The sequence below is a fragment of the Macaca fascicularis genome, chromosome 6 (assembly GCF_037993035.2).
Source record: "Macaca fascicularis isolate 582-1 chromosome 6, T2T-MFA8v1.1".
Lineage (NCBI taxonomy): Eukaryota > Metazoa > Chordata > Mammalia > Primates > Cercopithecidae > Macaca > Macaca fascicularis.
In genome coordinates, this window is record NC_088380.1 from 56,123,250 (window position 1) to 56,143,504 (window position 20,255).

Below are 20,255 nucleotides of genomic sequence, written 5' to 3' on the forward strand. Positions count from 1 at the left end.
CTGCCATACCTGTGATTTGCCCTGTATTAATTGTTGTTCAATTTTGAAGGTCGCCAAGTTATCCTCCGCCTGGTTGTGGTAAAAGCAAATCAAAACTGAAATCTGAGCAGGACGGAATCTCTAAAACGCATAAGCTGCTGCGGAGGACTTGTTCCAGCACAGTCAAGACTGATGATGTGTGCTCCACAAAGTCACACAGGACCTTTGGCCGCTCCCTGTCCAGCGATCCCAGGGCTGAGCAGGCTATGACAACAATTAAATCGCACAAACTTTTGAACCGTCCCTGCCCTGCAGCTGTTAAGTCAGAGGAATGCCTCACTCTAAAGTCGCATAAACTATTGACTCGATCTTGTTCTGGAGATCCGCGATGTGAGCACAACACAAACTTGAAGCCCCACAAACTGTTAAGCAGGTCTTACTCTAGTAATCTCAGAATGGAAGAATTGTATGGACTGAAAAATCACAAGTTGCTCAGCAAGTCCTACTCCAGTGCCCCCAAGTCATCTAAAACTGAGCTTTTCAAGGAACCCAACGCAGAGGGCAGGAGGCTCTCTCTTACCTCAGGGCTTATTGGTATCCTAACACCGTCTTCATCTTCATCTTCTCAGCCTGCTGTGCGTAAATATTTTCATCTTGAGTTCTTAAATGTTAGCTAAGGTGCAGTCGAATTTTTTTTTTTTTCTTATAAGATCTGGTGGAAAAAGAAGCAAAACTTTGTTTTAATTTACCATTTTTAAATATCTTTTTGGATATTGTTTTGCATACCATACATTTGCAACTGGCACTGAAATGTCACCTTTCGTTCTGAAAAAAAATAAATGTAGCTACCCATTTGAAGTCCAGTTCAAATTCTTGTCATAGTAACAAATGCTACTGAAAACAGAAGGAAATGCATTGGATTCACAAAGCCCTTACTTATTAAACAAGCATATAATTTTAATGTTTCATTAAGTATGTGTATCTAATCTCTGGTCTTCTCACATGAGTGGTGGAGGACCACATTTTTCTTGTGGTTAAATTAAGAGTAATTCCCTTTCAATTACATATAAGAGAACTTTGCCCATGCATGTTGTTACCTGTGGAGAGGGGCAGCATTTATCGCTTTATCCCAGAGCTTCACTTAAAGTTGTTTTTAGTGTCCCTTTTATACTGAAGTCACTTTATGCTGGAGCTGTTTTGGGGGGACATGGGACCAGGAGATTACTTTAATAATTTAAGTCCTTTTGATGGTATTTATCAAGAATAACGCTTACACAAAATTTATCACTAGCATAATTGGCATGATAGCCAATTTCATGCTAATGATAAATTCATAGACCTGTCTTATGTATATTATTAACATATTCAAAACAGTTGATGAAAAATTTTGTTTCCTTTTGCTAAATATATATGTGTGTGTATGTTGGGGGTGTGTGTTTAACTCTAACCATTAATGTGTATACACACTCAGCAAGAGATGAAATTGAAAAAAATAAAGGCTTTTAGGAAAGTAAGGTTATTCTTATATAGGTTTATTTCCAAAATTAAATTGTAAACTATACTGTATATTTATTTTATGAAAAGTTGAATATGTTGTCAGTTTCACATGAGCATCCTAGAAGCCCATTCCTACTCAAAGATAAGTTTTAAGGACATAGAGCAAATAATGTAGAACAGTTACACAGTGGAATGTTTCCCAAGTCAGCTTCATCCAAGAAAGATCATTTCAGACATTCTGTAAAAGAAAATGCCTTAATGACTTCCAATATGGCTAAGCATAATACATAGTTTTCTGTTTTGACACTTTCAGTAGCTGTCTAATATTTCTTTGGAGGAATAATTGTATCTAATTGTAAAATAAGACTGATGTTCCCTAATGAAGAGTATGAGCATTTGCTGATTAGTAACAGAAGAAATGAGTTTTTGTGATCATATAAAGATGCCAGTCATTTTTGCTAGAAGATCAGCAACTAAGAATGCTATTCATTTACTGTAGGCAAAAATTGCATTAGTAATGGTAGAAAAGGGTATTTATTATAGAGTGAACAAAAAGGTTTTTAATTTTGATGTCATCATCAGTGACTCAATTCATTTTTCATGTGCTCTTAGATCACTTTTGTATTCACTATTGCAAAGAGTAAAAGACTGTAATTTATACATTTTTAAATTAAAGAAATTATTATTGTTTTCTTACTTTGCTTTTTATAGCCAAATGGTGCAAAATGCATTCCAGTACGAGACCGCGGCTTCCTCGTGCAGGTATGAGCCAAAACTCTATCCACTGTAGAAATATTTTAATTCCTACTGGGTTTTAAAATCATTTATGAACTTGTCTTAATTATTTTTCCTTACTGTTTTATTCAGACAATTGAGTTTGCTGAACAGCGGATCCCTGTATTAAATGAATACTGTGTGGTATGTGATGAGCCACATGTGTTTCAAAATGGCCCTATGCTTAGGGTAAGTTCTTGCTGATAGAATGTTAGTGTTGGTTTAGAATACAGAAATACAGAAAAGGTTCGAAATATAAAAATAAGTAAATAAATGCAATTTAAAGCAAATACTCTTTATTGAGCAAATTATTTACATATAATTTTGACAAAATGAATTAGTATTACTTCTAAAGTAGCCTGTGAAAGAGCAGTTAGTTTGATATTAGGAAAATGTTTCTTACTATATTTTTTACATATGTTTATCTAACAGCTATTTATCCATCTATACCTATATCAGCATTAAGCATCATAAATTGTGGAATTTTGAAGAACCAGTGTTTACAAGGTTATATGACAAGGATGCTTAGGCAGTGTCCCTTCAAAACTCCACAATTTAAGATGCTGAATATAAGAGAGGAGAGTCTTGGTCCTATACATGTTAAAAGAGGTACACAGTAGTAGAGAGAGGATCAGAATAAAGATTTCCAAAAATGCTAACATCCTGACACATTTGGGACATTATCATGGGAGTATGAAAATAAGAATCGGTGTATACATGCATTTTGGGGAAAACTATTCAATTTTAAAATGATTTTTTTTGCAATTTTTATTGCAAAAATTTAACACATAAATCACTACTTAAAGTACACAATTCAGTGTTTTTTCATATATTCACAATATTATATAACCATTACCACTATTTAATTCCAGAAAATGGAATTTCCATTACCCCCAAAAGAAATATCCTGTTAGCAGTCACTCCCAATTTCCGCCTCCTATCATCCCCTGGCAATTATGAACCTGTTTTCTGTTTCTATGGATTTGGCCATTCTGGATATTTGATATGAATGGAATTGTATAATATGTGGCCTTTTGTTTCTGACTTCTTTCACTTATAATGTTTTCACGGCTCATCTATATAGCATGTGTCAGTACTTTTATTTCTTTTTATGGCAGAATAATATACATTTTATGGATATACCACATTTGTTTATCCATTCATCAGTTGATGGAACTGCTAGAACATATGTTAACTCTGTTTAACTTTCTGAGGAACCACCAAACCTGTTTTAACAGTTGCTGCATAATTTTACATTTCCATTGGCAATGTATGATAGTTACAGTCTCTATATATCTTCCCCATGTATTATTCTCTATTTATTATTATTTTTTAAATTACAGCCATGCTAGTATGTGTGAAGTGGTTTCTTATTGTGGTTTTCTTATGCACTTCCCTAATGACAAACTAAAAGATGCTAAAATATTTTGATTTTCTGCTAAAAAGATTTTGAGCCTCTTTTCATGTGCTTATTGGCCATTTGTGTATCTTTTGAGAAATGCCTATTTAAACCCTTTACATATTTTTAAATTGGATTATTTGTATTCTTATGAGTTGTTAGAGTTCTTTATGTATTCTGAATATTTTATCCTTACCACATATATGATTTGCAATTATTTTCTCCTATTTTGTGGTTTGTCATTTCATTTTTTAATAGTAATCTTTGACACACACAAGTTTTTAATTTTTATGAAGTCTTGTTTATCAATTTTTTCTTTTGTTACTTGTGTTTTTGATGTTGCATCTAAAAATGAATTGCTTAATTCAAAATCACACAGTGCACTTATGTTTCCCTCTAAGAATTTCATGATTTATGTCTTATATTTAAGTCACAATACTTTTTGAGTTAATTTTTGTATATGGTGTTAAGTTGGGGTCCAAAGTCATTCTTTTGCATGTAGATACCCAGTTGTCTCAGGACCGTTCTTTGAAAAGACTATTTTTTCTCTACTGAATGATCTTGGCACCCTTGTTGAAAATTATTTGACTATAGATGTTTTGGTTTATTTCTGGACCCTCAAGTCTTTTTCCACTGATCTGTATGTCTGTCCTTAGCCCAGTACCACATTGTCTTGATTAATGTTGCTTTATAGTAAGTTTGAAGTCAAGAGGCACAAATCCTCTTTGTTTTTGTTTTATAAGATTACGTTGACTGTTTGGGGTCTCTTGCATTTCTCTGTCTATGGTTCATTTATCCATTTCTGCAAAAAGGCAGTTGGAATTTTGATAGGGTTGCACTGGAATTGTAAATCAGTTTGAAGACTATTGCCATTGGCTGTAGACTGAATGTGTTCCCCTCAAAATTCATATATTGAAATCCTAACTCCCATGTGATGGTGTTAGGAGATGGGTTGTTTGGAAGGCGATTAGGTCATGAGGGTGGTGCCCTCATGAACAGGAATAATGCCTTTATAATAGAGCACAGAGAGCTCTCTCACTCCTCTACCATGAAAGGACACAGCAAGAAGATTAATTTGTGGCCTTACTGTCACTCTGGTCTATGAATCAGCAGATGGGCCCTCATCAGGCACTGAATCTCCTGACATCTTTATCTTCCCAGCCTTCAAAACTATGAGTAATAAATATTTGTTGTTATAAGCCACTCAGCCTATGGTATTCAATTACAGCAGCCGGAATAGACCAAGACATCATCTTAACAATATTAACCTTTCCAATTTGTGTTCACCAGATTGTTTTATTTATTTAGGCTTTTAAAATTTTATTTCAATGCTATTTTGTAGTTTTCAGTATTCAAGTCTTACATTATCTTGGATAAGTATATTTTTAAGCATTTTACTATTTTTGAAGTTACTGTAAATTAAGTTGTTTTATTCCATTTTCAGAACGTTATTTGCTATTATATAGAAATAGAAGTTATTTTTGCATGTTAATCTTTTCTCCTGCAACATTGCTGAACTTATTTATTAGTTCTATTAAGTTATTTTTGGATTCTTTGTTTCTCTATATAAAATTATGTCTCTTGCAAATAGAGTTTCACTTTTTCCTTTTTAATCAGGATGCCTTTTATTACTTTTCCTTACCTAATGTGCTTGACTAGAACCTTCAATACAAGACTGATTAGAAGTGGCAAGAAAAGAAATTTTTATCTTGTGATTTAGGGGGAAAATGTTCAGCCTTTCACTGTTAGTTGGGGATTTTTCATAGATACCACTTACCAGGTTGAGAAAAATCCCCTTCTAGTCCTAGTTGTTAGGTGGTTTTATAATAATGAAAGCATTTTTGTCTGTTTTTGTTTTCCTGTGTCTCTTGATATTACTATGTTTTTCTTTTATTTTATTAATATGATGTATTACACTGATTTTTTAATATGCGATAACAACTATCTGGGCCTGGAGATTGCTGTTTTAGATTTTTTTTTTTTTTTTTTTGAGACGGGGTCTTACTTTGTCACTCACGTTGAAGTGCAGTGGTGCAAACATGGCTCACTGCAACCTCAACCTTCTGGGCTTCAGTGATGCTCCCACCTCAGCCTCCTGAGTAGCTGGGACTACAGGTACATGCCACCATGCCCAGCTAATTTTTAAAATGTTTTGTAGAGATGGGGTCTCACCATGTTGCCCAGGCTGGTCTTGAACTCTTGGGCTCAAGGAATCCTCCTGCCTTACCCTCTCAAAGTGTTAGGATTACAGGTGTGAGCCATCAAACCTGGTGAAAAATTTTTAATTTATGAATTCAATTTCTTTATTAGTTATAGGGCTATTCAAATTATCTTTTTTTTTTGAGACGGAGTTTTGCCTTTGTTGCCCTGGTGTGATCTCGGCTCACCACAGCCTCTGCCTCCCGGGTTCAAGCGATTCTCCTGCCTCAACCTCCGAGTAGCTGGAATTACAGGCAGGCACCACCACGCCCAGCTAATTTTGTATTTTTATTAGAGACGGGGTTTCTCCATGTTGGTCAGTCTGGTCTCAAACTCCTGACCTCAGGTGATCTGCCCATGTCAGCCTCCCAAAATGATGGGATTGCAGGTGTCAGCCACTGTGCCCAGCCTCAAATTATCTATTTTATTTTGGGTGAAATGTGATATTTTTTGCTTTTAGAGGAATTGGTCCATTTTGTCTCAGATGTCAAATGTATGTGAGTAATTTATTAGTATTCTCTTGTTGTTCTTTTGATGTCTGCAGAGTTTTAGTGATACTCTTTGTTTCATTCCTAATGTTGAACATTTGTATCATATCTCTGTTGGTCCTGCTACAGGCTTGTGGATTTTAGTTAACATTTCAAAGAACAGATTCTTCGTTTCATTGAGTTTCTCTATTTTCTCTTTCAAATTCATTTATTCTTTATTACCATTATGAAAGTGGGGATATTGAAGGCTCTGACTATTATTGTTGAATTGTTTTTACCTTCAGTTCTTTCAATATTTGATTCATGTGTTTTGGGAAATCTATTGCTAGATGCATATATGTTTGTAAGTGTTTTATCTTCTTGATGTTTTGACTCTTTTTTCATGTCCTTCTTTGTCTCTATTAGCAATTTTTGTCTTCAAGTCTATTTTGTCTGATTAGTGTAACCACTGCAACTCTCTATTGGTTATTATATGCATGGAATACCTCTTTTCATGCTTATGTTTTTATCCTATTAATGTGTTTAAAACTAACGTGAATCTCTTGTTGATAGCAAATTGTTGATCTTGTTTTTAAATCCTTGCTAAACTTTTTACTTAAACATAATTACTAATAAGGAAAGACTTCTACTATTTTGCTATTCATTTTGTATTTGTATTATATCATTTTATTGCTCTGTTTCTCCCTTATTGCCTTCTTTTGTGTGTTTAATAAGTATTTTCTAGTGTACCATTTTAATCCCATGTTGTAGCTTTTCAGTTTTTCTTAGTGATTGCTCTAGGGATTACAGTTAACATCCTAATTTCTAAAAATCTAGTTTGGATTAATACCAACTTGATTTTTTTTTTAGTAAGAGACAGATCTTGCTCTGTCCTCTAGATCAGAGTGCAGTAGTGCTGATCATAGCTCACTGAAGCCTCCAACTTCTGGGCTTAAGTGATCTTCCTGCTTGCCTCATCCTCACAAGTAACCAGGACTGGAGGCACAAGCCACTATGCCTGGCTAATCTTTATAAAGTTTTTTGTAGAGATGGGGTTTCGCTATGTTGAGCAGGCTAGTCTGGAAGTCCTGGCCCAAAGTACTGAGATTATAGGCATGAGCCTCTGTAACCAGCCTTAATAATACATAAAAACTTTGCTCCTACAAAGTTTCAACTCCACTCCCAGAGTGGAAGTACATATAAATGCTGTTATATATAAATATGTAAGTTATATCTTTATATTATGTGCTCATCAACATAAATTTATGATTATTGCTTTATGCAGTTGTTTCCCAAACCAGAAAAAATCAGGAAAAAAAAATCAAAGTCAAATTTATCAATGTGCTATTGTATTATGTATTATATCTATGTTTGTATTATATCTATGTTTAAATTTTAAAAAATATATCTATGTTTAAAATTAAAATATATATATATATATTTGTGTGCAGTCCTTTGTATTTACCTGTATATATGGTTACTTTTCATTTTAATCTGAAGTGTCCTTATCATTTTAATCTGAAGAACTCCCTTCATTATTTCCTGTGGGAAATCTCTGCAAATGATGAACTCTGTTGGTTTTTACCTGGGAGTGTTTTACCTTCTCCTTTGCTGTTTGATGGATAGTTATGCTGGATATAGAATTTGTGGTTGAAAATTTTTGTGGAGGAGGATTTGTGCTGTTTTCAGCATTTTGAGTATGTCGTCCTGCTGCCTTTGGGTATTTGTGGTTTCCCAGGAAAAATGACCTGTTTTCTTATTGAGGATTCCTTATTATGTGATGGATTGCTTCTCTCGCTGATTTTGAGATTTCTTCTTTGTCTTTGGTTTTTGGCATCTGGATTTTGATGTGTCTAAGTGCCTCTTTAAATTTATCCTATTTGGAGTTAATTGGATTTCTTGGAAGTGTAGATTAATTTTTTCCAATGAATTTGAGATGTTTTAAGCCATATTTATTCAAATATTCCTCTTGTAATTTTTCTTTCCTCTTTCCTTCTGGAATTTCCATTATCTATATGTTTGTATGCTTGATGGTGCCCCATATATGTCTTACACTTGATTTTTTTTTATATTATTATTATTGCTTTTCCTTAGACTAGTTAATCTCAATGGACCTATCTTCAAGTTCACTGATTCTTTTTTCTGCCTGCTCAAATATGATTTTTTTATTTCAGTAATTGTATTTTTCAACTCCAGAGTTTGTTTTATTTTTATAAATTCTATATATTGATACTCTCTGTTGACATTGTCTTTTCTTCATTTATTTTGATATGGTATTCTTTAGCTCTTGAATGTTTTAAGTATAGCCAATTTAAAGTTTTTGTCTAGTAAATTTAACATCTATGCTTTCCTTGGGATCCTTCCTATTGGTTTCTTTTTACCGTGTAAATAGGTCTTACTTTCTTATTTCCTTACATGCCTCTTTTTTTTTTAATTGAAAACTGGACATTTGAAGTATAATAATGCTGGAACTCTGGGATTTAGATCAGCCAAACTGTTTTGGCAGGCCTTAGCCTTCATTCCTGCTTGTCCAGAGTGTTAAGATCAGCCAGAGGTGAGATTTAAGGCCTTCTAAAGTCTTTCTTGAGCATGCACACAGACATGGGCAAGCATATGGTCTTCTGGATTTCCAGGAATATGTGTGAGTTTTTCATAGTCCTTATGGACATCTCTTTTCCCAATCCTTTCTTCTAAGCTTTTTGGTTATTCTGTTGTTTGCCTCAGTTATTATCTGTTGCCTCACACAACTAAAACACTTACTGGAAATGTTTTTAATCCCCACTCCAGGTAGTGTTTTAGTACTGGTTGAGTTCCAAGTCAGGCAGAAATAAAGACAAGTATTTTCAGCGTGTCTTCCAGAGAACTATCAGATATCTCTTTGTGAATCAGTTCCATTCTGCTCCCTCTATTATTGGAAATACAGGCTATTGTTTTTAAGGCTACCACTGAGCTCGCGAATGGAAGCTTGGATTAGGGTAAATTTAACCCTTTTCCCATTTGCCCCAACAATACTTGCCAGCAGCACTTGTGGCAATAGTGTTTATCCGGAGATAACTTTGCCATGAAATCTGTCACTTTTATTATTATTTCTGCATGGCTCTAGTATATCTACTTTGGAAACAAAATACATCATTCTACTTACAGCATTTTGGTTTTAGTAGTGGTATTTCCATTTACAAAATATAGTAGTAATTCTTGATCACTGAAAATGTCAAATCCTAGAAAACATAGCATTTGTATGTGTAATGTTAACATTGTTCTGGAATAGTGTTGGCTGAAGATTCATTTGATGAATCTGATTTTTCAGAAATAGACGATTCTAATGGTTCAGACTATTCTGATGTTAGTTCTGTTTAGAAATAGCTCTGAGAACAGTTTTTATATTTTGTTTTCACATTGATTGAAACTCAGATTTGCTTCAGCCTCAAAGAGTCTGTTTATGTAGAATTAAATAAGCGCTGGCAACGAGCTGCACTTTTTGTTTTCCCCAAAACAGAAAAAAAAAGATTAAATGTCACAAGTTTTGTGGTTCTTACCAAGATTCAGCTGTTGATCCTTGGGTTGCTGCAAGTTTTTAAATTAATTTCCAGAATATCATAAGAGATGACTCAGGCCATTTTTGCCAGTTTCTTTTAAAGATTTTATAGAGAGGTGCAAGTTTGGGTTCCTCACTCAGCCTTTTTTGCTGATATCATTCCTTATTTCAAAGCTTTTAACAAGCAAGTACATTGTACCATATCTGCATAGTATTCAAGGTCCAGCTTTTGAGTTAAGAAATAATGAAATGTAGATAAATATGAAAATAATGATTGAGCTAATAGCTATCATAGTTAACAGAGAAAAGGAGGTTATTGAGGGTTGTGTGCCAGGCACTGTGGGTAGATATTTGGCTTTTTTTTTTTTTAATTTGATCATCACACACCTCTTGTGGTTTAGGTACTTTTGCTTTCATGCTGCAAATAGGGAGACTAAGATTTATAGAGGTTAAGCAGTTTGTTCAACACCACCCAGAAAATATAGGTAGAAACTTGGCTTTGAACCTAATTCTATCTGACTTTAAAACTGCATCACAAACATTTAACTTAATATTTGATAAGTAGAAGGCACCATGCTAGATTCTGTTACACTTTTTAAAAGAAACCTGTCTTGCTGTTTAGAATATGTGTTTGAAAAGATAAAACACAAAACTTGGAAAGCAATAATTCTATTAGAACTTTTTTTGTATTTCAAGATTTATACTTTTAAAAAAACATCTCTTGTAGCCATTTAATAACACAATCATCTGTCAGATATTTTATTTTTTTGCTTAAGGGAAACAATCCATGTGCTATTTTTTTGCCAGTCAACTTTACTCTCAGAGATATAATGTTATTCTGAAACCAAAATCAACGAAATCATCATTTAATTATTAAATAACTGCAATTTTGCCATTTCCATTTGACACAGGGAAATGTGTCCTTTTGATGAGAATAGGGAGAATTCTCTGGTCATCTCAACCTGCCCCACTTAGATGGCTATGTTTTCACGTTGTCAGTGCTCACCTGTTGATATTGATCTATTGCTTGCTCTATAGCATTGCCATTTCTACCACAAAAGGTAATAGTAATGTTATCAAAAGTAAATGCTTTTTGCATGTTTTTTATGTAATCCGAATGTTTAAAGTTATTTATGTGGATTTTCAAGTGTAATCCTCTTAATAACTCTCTGGGTATATATTATTACTATCCCCACTTTATGGTGAGGAAAATAGTAATTTATTCAGTGTTAGTGTGCTAGTAAGTAATAGAAATAGGATTCTAATACTGATAGAATGGCACCAGGCAGGGGTTCTTACTCTTGACTTATGGACTTGAATTGACCACATTTATGTTCTGGAAATGTACCACACACGTTGTTGGGAGTTCACTGTTTGTGGTTTAATTGTGGGCAATTCATTTCTATAGTAAGTAGTGGAAATATTATAGTTACTATTAGTATTCTTGGTGTCTCCTCGAAATTTTGACTTTATATCTGCAACAATGAATATTGCTGTATTTTTCTACAAATGGCCATGCTTTTATATAAGCAAGAGAGAAAACATTTTCTAAATAAATATGGATGATTATCAGATGGTTTATTGTTGCTGTGATGCAGACTGATACCTAAGAATATCAGAAAACTTTCTTAAATAGTAAGATAAGTGACATAGGAAATCAGATCAGGAAATGAAAATTAAAGAAACTTTTCACGTTGAAAGGAAGAGAGGTAGACACAGGAAGAACTACCTCTTGATTCTGTGAAACAGATATTTTACCTAAGTTGGTCCCACTCATTTTTTTCTATATCTTACTTGTATTTACATTGCAATGTTTTGCTGTAAATTCAAGAGTAATATATAAGAAGTAATATATAATTTCTTATGAGATATTAACCAATTAACTGAATCACTGATCATTATTGAGCCCATCTGACATATTACAGTCTGTAGTAAGTCTCAGAGACATAAAGAGTGTAAGTTATAACCCATTGGTGATTAAACAGGTTAGATAAAACTCAGGTTTCTATAGAATTCTATGCCCATTCTATTTTATTACATTTACATTTGTTAGATCTTGCTTTCCAAACTTAGACTCTCCCATGTTTTTTTTTTTTTTTTTTTCGTTTCTTTAGGCCTGATTGTTTTTTAGATGACATAAATCCTCTTTAACCTTTATTCTCCAAAAGTCCTAAAATTTTAGTCACTGCTTTTGCACTATCTGTCACTCCACTCAGAGGTCTAGGTTAGCATGTCACACTCTCTGCAATACAGGGAACTAAACTACATACTTAGAAACTCCCTGCTGCTCCTTCTTCACTTTTGTTTACAAAAATTATAAATGTCACTCCCAGATTTGAGTCCTGACACATAACATTTTGCATCTGCATAACGCTTACATTAACATCACAAGAATTGTTCAGGAAGTCCTCGATTTTCAATTTAAAAGTGTCATTTATACTGTCATCACAAAACCAAACCAAAACCAAATGCATGGTTCTCTCCATTGTGGAATCAACTAGAGTGTTAATGCAGCAAATTGTTTTAGAGATGCTTTTTAAATGTAGTTTGTGTCTTCAGTTGTTTTTGAAAAACAATAAAACAAGGACTTATTCTCAGAAATGCCAGTTTTATCAGCCTCTAAATTCCTAATGCCCTTTTCTATTATACTTACGTTAATCACCTCAATCGTGGATTGGTACAATGGTGTACTCTGCTGAACTGCTGAACTCTGCTGGAGAAAACCGTGTGGCTGTGTGAATAACAGTTCTTGCAAAGCTGGGCTTCTGTCTTTGATACTTGGCAATCATTCTGTGTGTCCTTGGTTAATAGACTTTCTCATTTCCCACATCAACATGTGATATGAGAGTTATGATCTCATTCTCTTCTCCTATCATGTGAAATGCCCTGGATTACTTGCTCTGAGTGGTTTGATGAGGCATGAGATTCTAGTCTGCTGATTCCCAAATATGTTTGCATATGTCTGTCACCCACTTAGAGTAATGCCCATTCTTACTGAAGCAAAGCCAACTGAGAAACCTGAGAATCTATATTTTCTGTGTATCCAACATTAGACAGATGTTTGTAACTAAGGTTCTTATTTTGCAAGTGAAATTAACAACACCCAGTTATAATTTGGTCCGGTTTTAGGTGTTAACCAAAAAATGACTGAGGCGGGAGGAAGAGGACGGGTAGGTAATGAGGCAAATGGTTACATTCTTAGGAGGCTCTGATTAGCCTCAGTAAATCTACATTTTACATGTGCAAAGAGGGAGTAGAGGAAAAAGTTATGTATTAATCACAGGGTAGGCACAAGGATGTCTCTGTTCTTGGTCATTGTTCTCGCCCTGTGAAGATAAGCTAATAATTGACATTGTCAGGATGAGATTCAGCAGAACTTGGTTTTAGGGCTAGTTTATAGTGGGTATGTCTCCTGAAAGATTTGGGGGCTTCAAGGAATTTCCTTGTGAGGGAGGCCATCTGGGGAGATGTGTGACCTTGTATTGTCGTGGAAACCTGTCTCATGGGTGAGGCTATGACACGGAGCTGTGAAATAACAGCTATCAGTTTGGGAACAAAAGGAAAGCAGTATGGCCTGACTCAGTTCCCAAGCTTAACTTTCCCTTTGGCATAGTGAGTTTGGGGGTCTCAAGATTTGATTCAATTTTCTTTCACAAAGACATTCCCATGAAAATTCATGAGAAACTGAGCATGAGGGTAGACCTAGGTATATCCCATTTTACCTTCTAAGAGTAAAACAGATAGGTCTGCTTGTATTTAGACCTGATTTTAATATTTGAAGAATGGATGAAAAAGCATAACCTATTAAAACCCTCCCCAAACCTTCAACATGGAAGTTCAGATATCAACTTCTGAAATACTAACTAAAATAATAATTATGCCAAAAAACCTTTCGTTCAAAAACATTGTTTAAAAAAATCCAAACTAAATAGAAATTAGTTTTAATACTCAAACAACATCTTTAGTTGTATGAGACAAATAGAGACTACTGCATGTTTAGGCCTAATTAGACCTGATGCTGTCTTACTGTGGTTCTGCCTTAATTGCTGTGGGATTCTCTCTCTCTTCATGGACCGCACACCTTCCCTCACCCTGAATGTGTGTCTTGACCACAAACAGAACCCAAAGCATTGACTATAAAACTGTAAATACAGAGAGTTAAAGGCTTCTAAGTTTGTAATTCTAGAAGATATTCATATAATTATTCTTGCATTTTTCAATACCAGTTTTTAAATAGGAATTTATATTTACTCTGCTTATTTCATTTTTAGTAAGAAAAATTGCAGCAATAGTTTTAAACTGTGGGTATACAAATAAAAATGCTACTTCATAATATGCTTCAAAGAAAACTATTTTTTATTAAATACTTATCTTTGTATACACATTGAGTTAAGGAAGTAGAGCTAGCTTCTCCAGGTTCCCTTATATTGTTAATATTTAAACAGCTTTCCATACCTCAAGGATATTTTTTAAACCTTATCTCACTTAGTATTTTTATCAATTTGAGAGCTGGATACTATTTTTACTCCCATTTTATAGATAGGAAAACTGAACTGTGCACATGTGCTCCAACAGGAACAAGCTCCACTTTTAGCTGTTTTGTATACTGGACTTATGTGAAATATTTTGTTTAAACAAAAAGACCATGGCAAAAATATTTGAAAACCTACACCATGCTTTTCTCTACATAAATACATAGCTAGATTCTTTAGAGTTGTATTATTTCTATTACCAGTAGAGGGTAATTTAAATTCATGGAAAACATAAATTTCTTAAAATACAATTAGGTTCTAAAATATTCTTCCGAGCTTAAAACATTTTTTGAAACATGTTTTTATTGCTCACATTTAAATTGCTTTGATTCAAATAAAGTTAAAAATGTATTCATTTTAGTTGAAAACTTCTAAAATATGTCTTATTTCAGGGACATATATAAATACGTTCCTCATGCTTTTAAATAGTGCCTAATGAATATTCTATAGCAAATATGTATGTGTTGATAATAGAGGGACTTGCTATGGTTTTGCAGTCTAAATTAGAGCGGTTAATTGCTTCCAGGCAATATAATATAATATTGAGAATAGGTAGTATTTTACAAATTGGAACTAATAGTTTTTTTGTAAACTCAGAATGAATTAATAAGTAATGTAACACCTGGTTTTATTTAGGCATACATACTTTGTATTAAATTATGTACAATAAAACATGGCAATACACTTAACTGGTAATAGTTCTAATGACTATGTGCTGTTTTGAATTGATGCTAACATTTTCCGTGTAAATAACATAGTCATAGTAGAATTTGTCAGGGTGGAGGATTGGGTGGGAATAGGATAAGGCTAGCCCACAATATAACTACTTGTGTGTCTTTAAGGGAGTAATTCAGTTTCTCTTCCTTGAATAAGATGTTCCTTCTGTGAGCAAAAGAGACATCTAGTCACTTAATATAATTTGATAACTTTCTTTTAGTGCAGCAGCTGGTGTTAACACTTTGAACTTTTCAGAAATAAAGTGTGGATAAACAAGGAAAAGGGAGGATTACTACTCTACAAAAATAAATATACAAACACCTCAAAATAAAGTCATTTGCATCTTACATCTTAAATACTACTTGAACCTTCTAGTAAAAATGAGCAAGAGATACAGAATTGTTATTTTAAAAATTTACTAGCATTTACTTAGTATGGTGTATGGTATACAAATTAATGACATCATGACCTTTGTAGTTGCTGTGTTAAAAAGGAAAGATAAAATTATTTTTATAAGAACATAGTCCTTCCTTTTACTTCTCATTTTTTTAGTATGATGGCAAAGTGTTTTGGTTTTTGTTTCCAAAAAGCAGATTTTCTAGGGTGCCTGATTTCTGTCTGATTTCCTTCTTCAAACTATTGGAGTAGCAGAATATGCCTAGAAATCTGCCTTACTCACTTGAGTATGGGAAGAGGGTTATTTTTAAACCAAGAACATGCAGGAAGGAAAAGTGTTTCCACAAATTAATCAAATCATAGCTTCATCCTGAGGAGTGCAGGCGTATTATTTAAAATAATGAGTCAGTTGACAAGTCAATAAAGGTGATTTAGAACTTTCTTTTTTTATCTTTTTTTTTTCTTTTTTTTTTTTATTATACTTTAAGTTCTAGTGTACATGTGCACAACGTGCAGGTTTGTTGCATATGTATACATGTGCCAGGTTGGTGTGCTGCACCCAACAACTAGTCAGCACCCATCAACATGTCATTTATATCAGTTATAACTCCCAATGCCATCCCTCCCCCCTCCCCATAATAGGCCCCGGTGTGTGGTGTTGCCCTTCCCATGTCCAAGTGATCTCATTGTTCAATTCCTACCTAAGAGTGAGAACATGCGGTGTTTGGTTTTCTGTTCTTGCGAGAGTTTGCTGAGAATGATGGTTTCCAGCTGCACCCATGTCTCTACAAAGGACAAGAACTCATCCTTTTTAAGGCTGCATAGTATTCCATGGTGTATATGTGCCACACTTTCTTAATCCAGTCTGTAACTGATGGACATTTGGGTTGATTCCAAGTCTTTGCTATTGTGAATAGTGCTGCAATAAACATACGTGTGCATATGTCTTTATAGCAGCATGATTTATAATCCTTTGGGTATATACCCAGTAATGCGATGGCTGGGACATATGGTATTTCTAGTTCTAGATCCTTGAGGAATCACCATACTGTTTTCCACAATGGTTGAACTAATTTACAATCCCACCAACAGTGTAAAAGTGTTCCTATTTCTCCACATCCTCTCCAGCACCTGTTGTTTCCTGACTATTTAATGATTGCCATTCTAACTGGTGTGAGATGGTATCTCATTGTGGTTTTGATTTGCATTTCTCTGATGGCCAGTGATGACAAGCATTTTTTCATGTGTCTGTTGGCTGTATGAATGTCTTCTTTTGAGAAATGTCTGTTCTATCCTTTGCCCACTTTTTGATGGGGTTGTTTGTTTTTTTCTTGTAAATGTGTTTGAGTTCTTTGTAGGTTCTGGATATTAGCCCTTTGTCAGATGAGTAGATTGCAGAAATTTCCTCCCATTCTGTAGGTTGCCTGGTCACTCTGATGGTAGTTTCTTTTGCTATGCAGAAGCTCTTTAATTTAATTAGATCCCATTTGTCAATTTTGGCTTTTGTTGCCATTGCTTTTGGTGTTTTAGACATGAAGTCCTTACCCATGCCTATGTTCTGAATGGTATTACCTAGGTTTTCTTCTAGGGTTTTTATGGTATTAAGTCTAATATTTAAGTCTCTAATCTGACTTGAATTAATTTTCGCACAAGGAGTAAGAAAAGGATCCAGTTTCAGCTTACTGCTTATAGCTAGCCAGTTTTCCCAGCACCATTTATTAAATAGGGAATCTTTCCCCATTTCTTGTTTTTGTCAGGTTTGTCAAAGATCAGATGGCTGTAGATGTGTGGTATTATTTCTGAGGACTCTGTTCTGTTCCATTGGTCTATATCTCTGTTTTGGTACCAGTACCATGCTGTTTTGGTTACTGTAGCCTTGTAGTATAGTTTGAAGTCAGGTAGCATGATGCCTCCAGCTTTGTTCTTTTGACTTAGGATTGACTTGGCAATGTGGGCTCTTTTTTGGTTCCACATGAACTTTAAAACAGTTTTTGTCCAATTCTGTGAAGAAAGTCATTGGTAGCTTGATGGGGATGGCATTGAATCTATAAATTACCTTGGTCAATATGGTCATTTTCATGATATTGATTCTTCCTATCCATGAGCATGGTATGTTCTCCCATTTGTTTGTGTCCTCTTTTAGTTCACTGAGCAGTGATTTGTAGTTCTCCTTGAAGAGGTCCTTTACATCCCTTGTAAGTTGGATTCCTAGGTATTTTATTCTCTTTGAAGCAATTGTGAATGGAAGTTCATTCATGATTTGGCTCTCTGTCTGTTACTGGTGTATAAGAATGCTTGTGATTTTTGCACATTGATTTTGTATCCTGAGACTTTGCTGAAGTTGCTTATCAGCTTAAGGAGATTTTGGGCTGAGATGATGGGGTTTTCTAAATATACAATCACGTCATCTGCAAACAGGGACAATTTAAGTTCCCCCTTTCCTAATTGAATACCCTTTATTTCTTTCTCTTGCCTGATTGCCCTGTCCAGAACTTCCAACACTATGTTGAATAGGAGTGGTGAGAGAGGGCATCCCTGTCTTGTACCAGTTTTCAAAGGAAATGCTTCCAGTTTTTGCCCATTCAGTGTGATACGTGCTGTGGGTTTGTCATAAATAGCTCTTATTATTTTGAGATATGCAATTTGGCACTGAAAAAGTAATATCTATTGTTATATTACCTGGAATGTGTATATATATGTACATGCACACACGTGCACACACACACAAATATACATATTTAGATCACAAAGTAAGCCTAGTTCAAGGTTCAGATAAAAACTAGTCATAACTCATGTCAGTAAATAAGCCTTTGGGATTGATGGATTTTAATCATATAAAAGTGATGGTTATTCTACGAGAGTGTTACTAAAAACAAAGTGCCCTTTTGTGTCACTGTTTACTTCCTCAGTAGCTGATATAAAAATAAATTCCCAGGGCCTTTTATGATATCTAAGGTTTATCTTCTCCTTGGATTCTTGTTTGTGTACTGTTTCATTGTATTCAAGCACCAGAATAGCGTTTGACACTATCGTAAATATGCAGTAAGTGGTTGCCTTATTTCAGGTCATACCATGCTCTAAGCCCCAGAAAATGAACAAAAGAAGCAATATAATATCCATGGGGAAATTGAGGGTAAAGCATATACACATATAGATACACAAAAAAATTGGAGAAGGTTAAAAATAAACACTCAAAGGAAAAGTTGTTGAAATTGAACATTTTGCTCTATGTATATCTAAAGATATATTGCAGAGTGTATAGCTTGAGTCTGGATGAAGAACTTTCTCTACTTCCTCTCATGGTTCTGAAGTTTCTGAAAATGGAATCAAATGCACTTTTAAGTCTGACAAAGGAAATATATAGATTCATTTTTTTTCCCTAAAATCCTTTTTGGAGCAAAGTCAACCAGAAAGCTTTGTAATTGGTCAAGCTTTCTATCTATAAAGCCACGCATATGGGCCCATTCTGAACATAAAGGATGTTCAGAATGGGGCCATATGTCCCCACTGGTTAAGCAAGAGACCAAGTTGGCCTCTGAAAGAAGTGAGCGTAGGAGCAGTGGCACTAACAAATGCCTTTTGTCTGCTATGCAGAGGCACCGTGGATTGCATCGTGTTAGGCTTCATCAGCTACCTAATGCAATGTAACTTGGGAGATAAGATAAATCAGAGGATGACACTATATTAGATTTGAAAGATGAGAGCTCTTCCAAAGTAATTGCAGAGTGTATATTTCAGTGCTGTTGACTTCACGAGGTTACTGAAGTCAAAAGTGTTTGCAACAAAACGAGTCTTTCAAGAGCTGGGTAGCAAGTAAACAGAATCATGCTTTTGTTTTGTTTTGTTTTTTACAAACAAAATTTCATAGGACAAAGTGGAATTCTCTTTCATATGTTTGTTTTATATAGCTTTCATATTTAAACTCATTTATTGTTATATCACCAGCGTAGGTATTTACATTTTATGCATCTCATGTGCAAATGTATATGAAAGCACAAGAGATAAATTTTCCTATTTAAGGAATTTTTTACTGCTAAATTGTTCTGAGTGTGTCTAAAACTAACTGAAAAGGATCTTTTTAATAATATTTTTGACTCTATATTAGTAAGTGATTCTGCTAATTGTTACCTAAATGTAAGAATTTATTTCTTGTTAAAGTGGTATGATTTCCTTTTTAAAAAACACTAAAACTGCATTTTCTATTTATTATGTGAAATGTCACGAATTTAATTTTGAAATTGAGAGTTGGGAAAAAGTTCTGTGATTAATATTGATTCCCTTTTCTTTTGTAGCCTACTGTGTGTGAACGGGAGCTATGTGTGTTTGCTTTTCAAACCCTGGGAGTAATGAATGAAGCTGCTGATGAAATAGCAACTGGAGCTCAGGTAGCAACACAGGATACTAATTATTTCTTATTTTGCTTTGAAAAATGTGTTCCAGTCCACTAGTTATCTTCATTCAGCTATTCTTTGGGGAAAATATTTGATAACTTCTTGTTAAGTGGCAAATTGGCATTTGATATTTTTTATATGTAAACTAAATGTTCTCTCTTCATCTAATGTGTGTTTTGTCATTTCACGATTGCCAAGGAGAGAAATTAAATCAACTTTCTATTGTATGAAAAATAATTGTAATTTCTTCTTACGCGGTGAAGTGGAAATATTGAAACCCTCGTGCATGCTTTATGTAAAATTTATTTGTAAAGATATACTGCCATAAAATGGAAGCCAATTTATTTTTAAACCTTAGGTGAAAAGATA

The 20,255-nt window shown here is 34.3% G+C and overlaps 1 protein-coding gene across 9 annotated transcripts in view; it reads left to right on the forward strand.

Annotated features, from left to right (window-relative positions):
• Positions 1–20,255, forward strand: part of PARP8 (poly(ADP-ribose) polymerase family member 8) — a 189,851-nt gene that overhangs the window by 138,205 nt on the left and 31,391 nt on the right. For all 9 annotated transcript variants that reach the window (XM_005556870.4, XM_005556869.4, XM_073993427.1 and 6 more), the window contains 4 exons: positions 50–614; positions 2,188–2,238; positions 2,344–2,439; positions 19,788–19,880. In XM_005556870.4, coding sequence (XP_005556927.2) covers positions 50–614; positions 2,188–2,238; positions 2,344–2,439; positions 19,788–19,880 — 805 coding nt within the window. The remainder of the gene's footprint in view (positions 1–49; positions 615–2,187; positions 2,239–2,343; positions 2,440–19,787; positions 19,881–20,255) is intronic.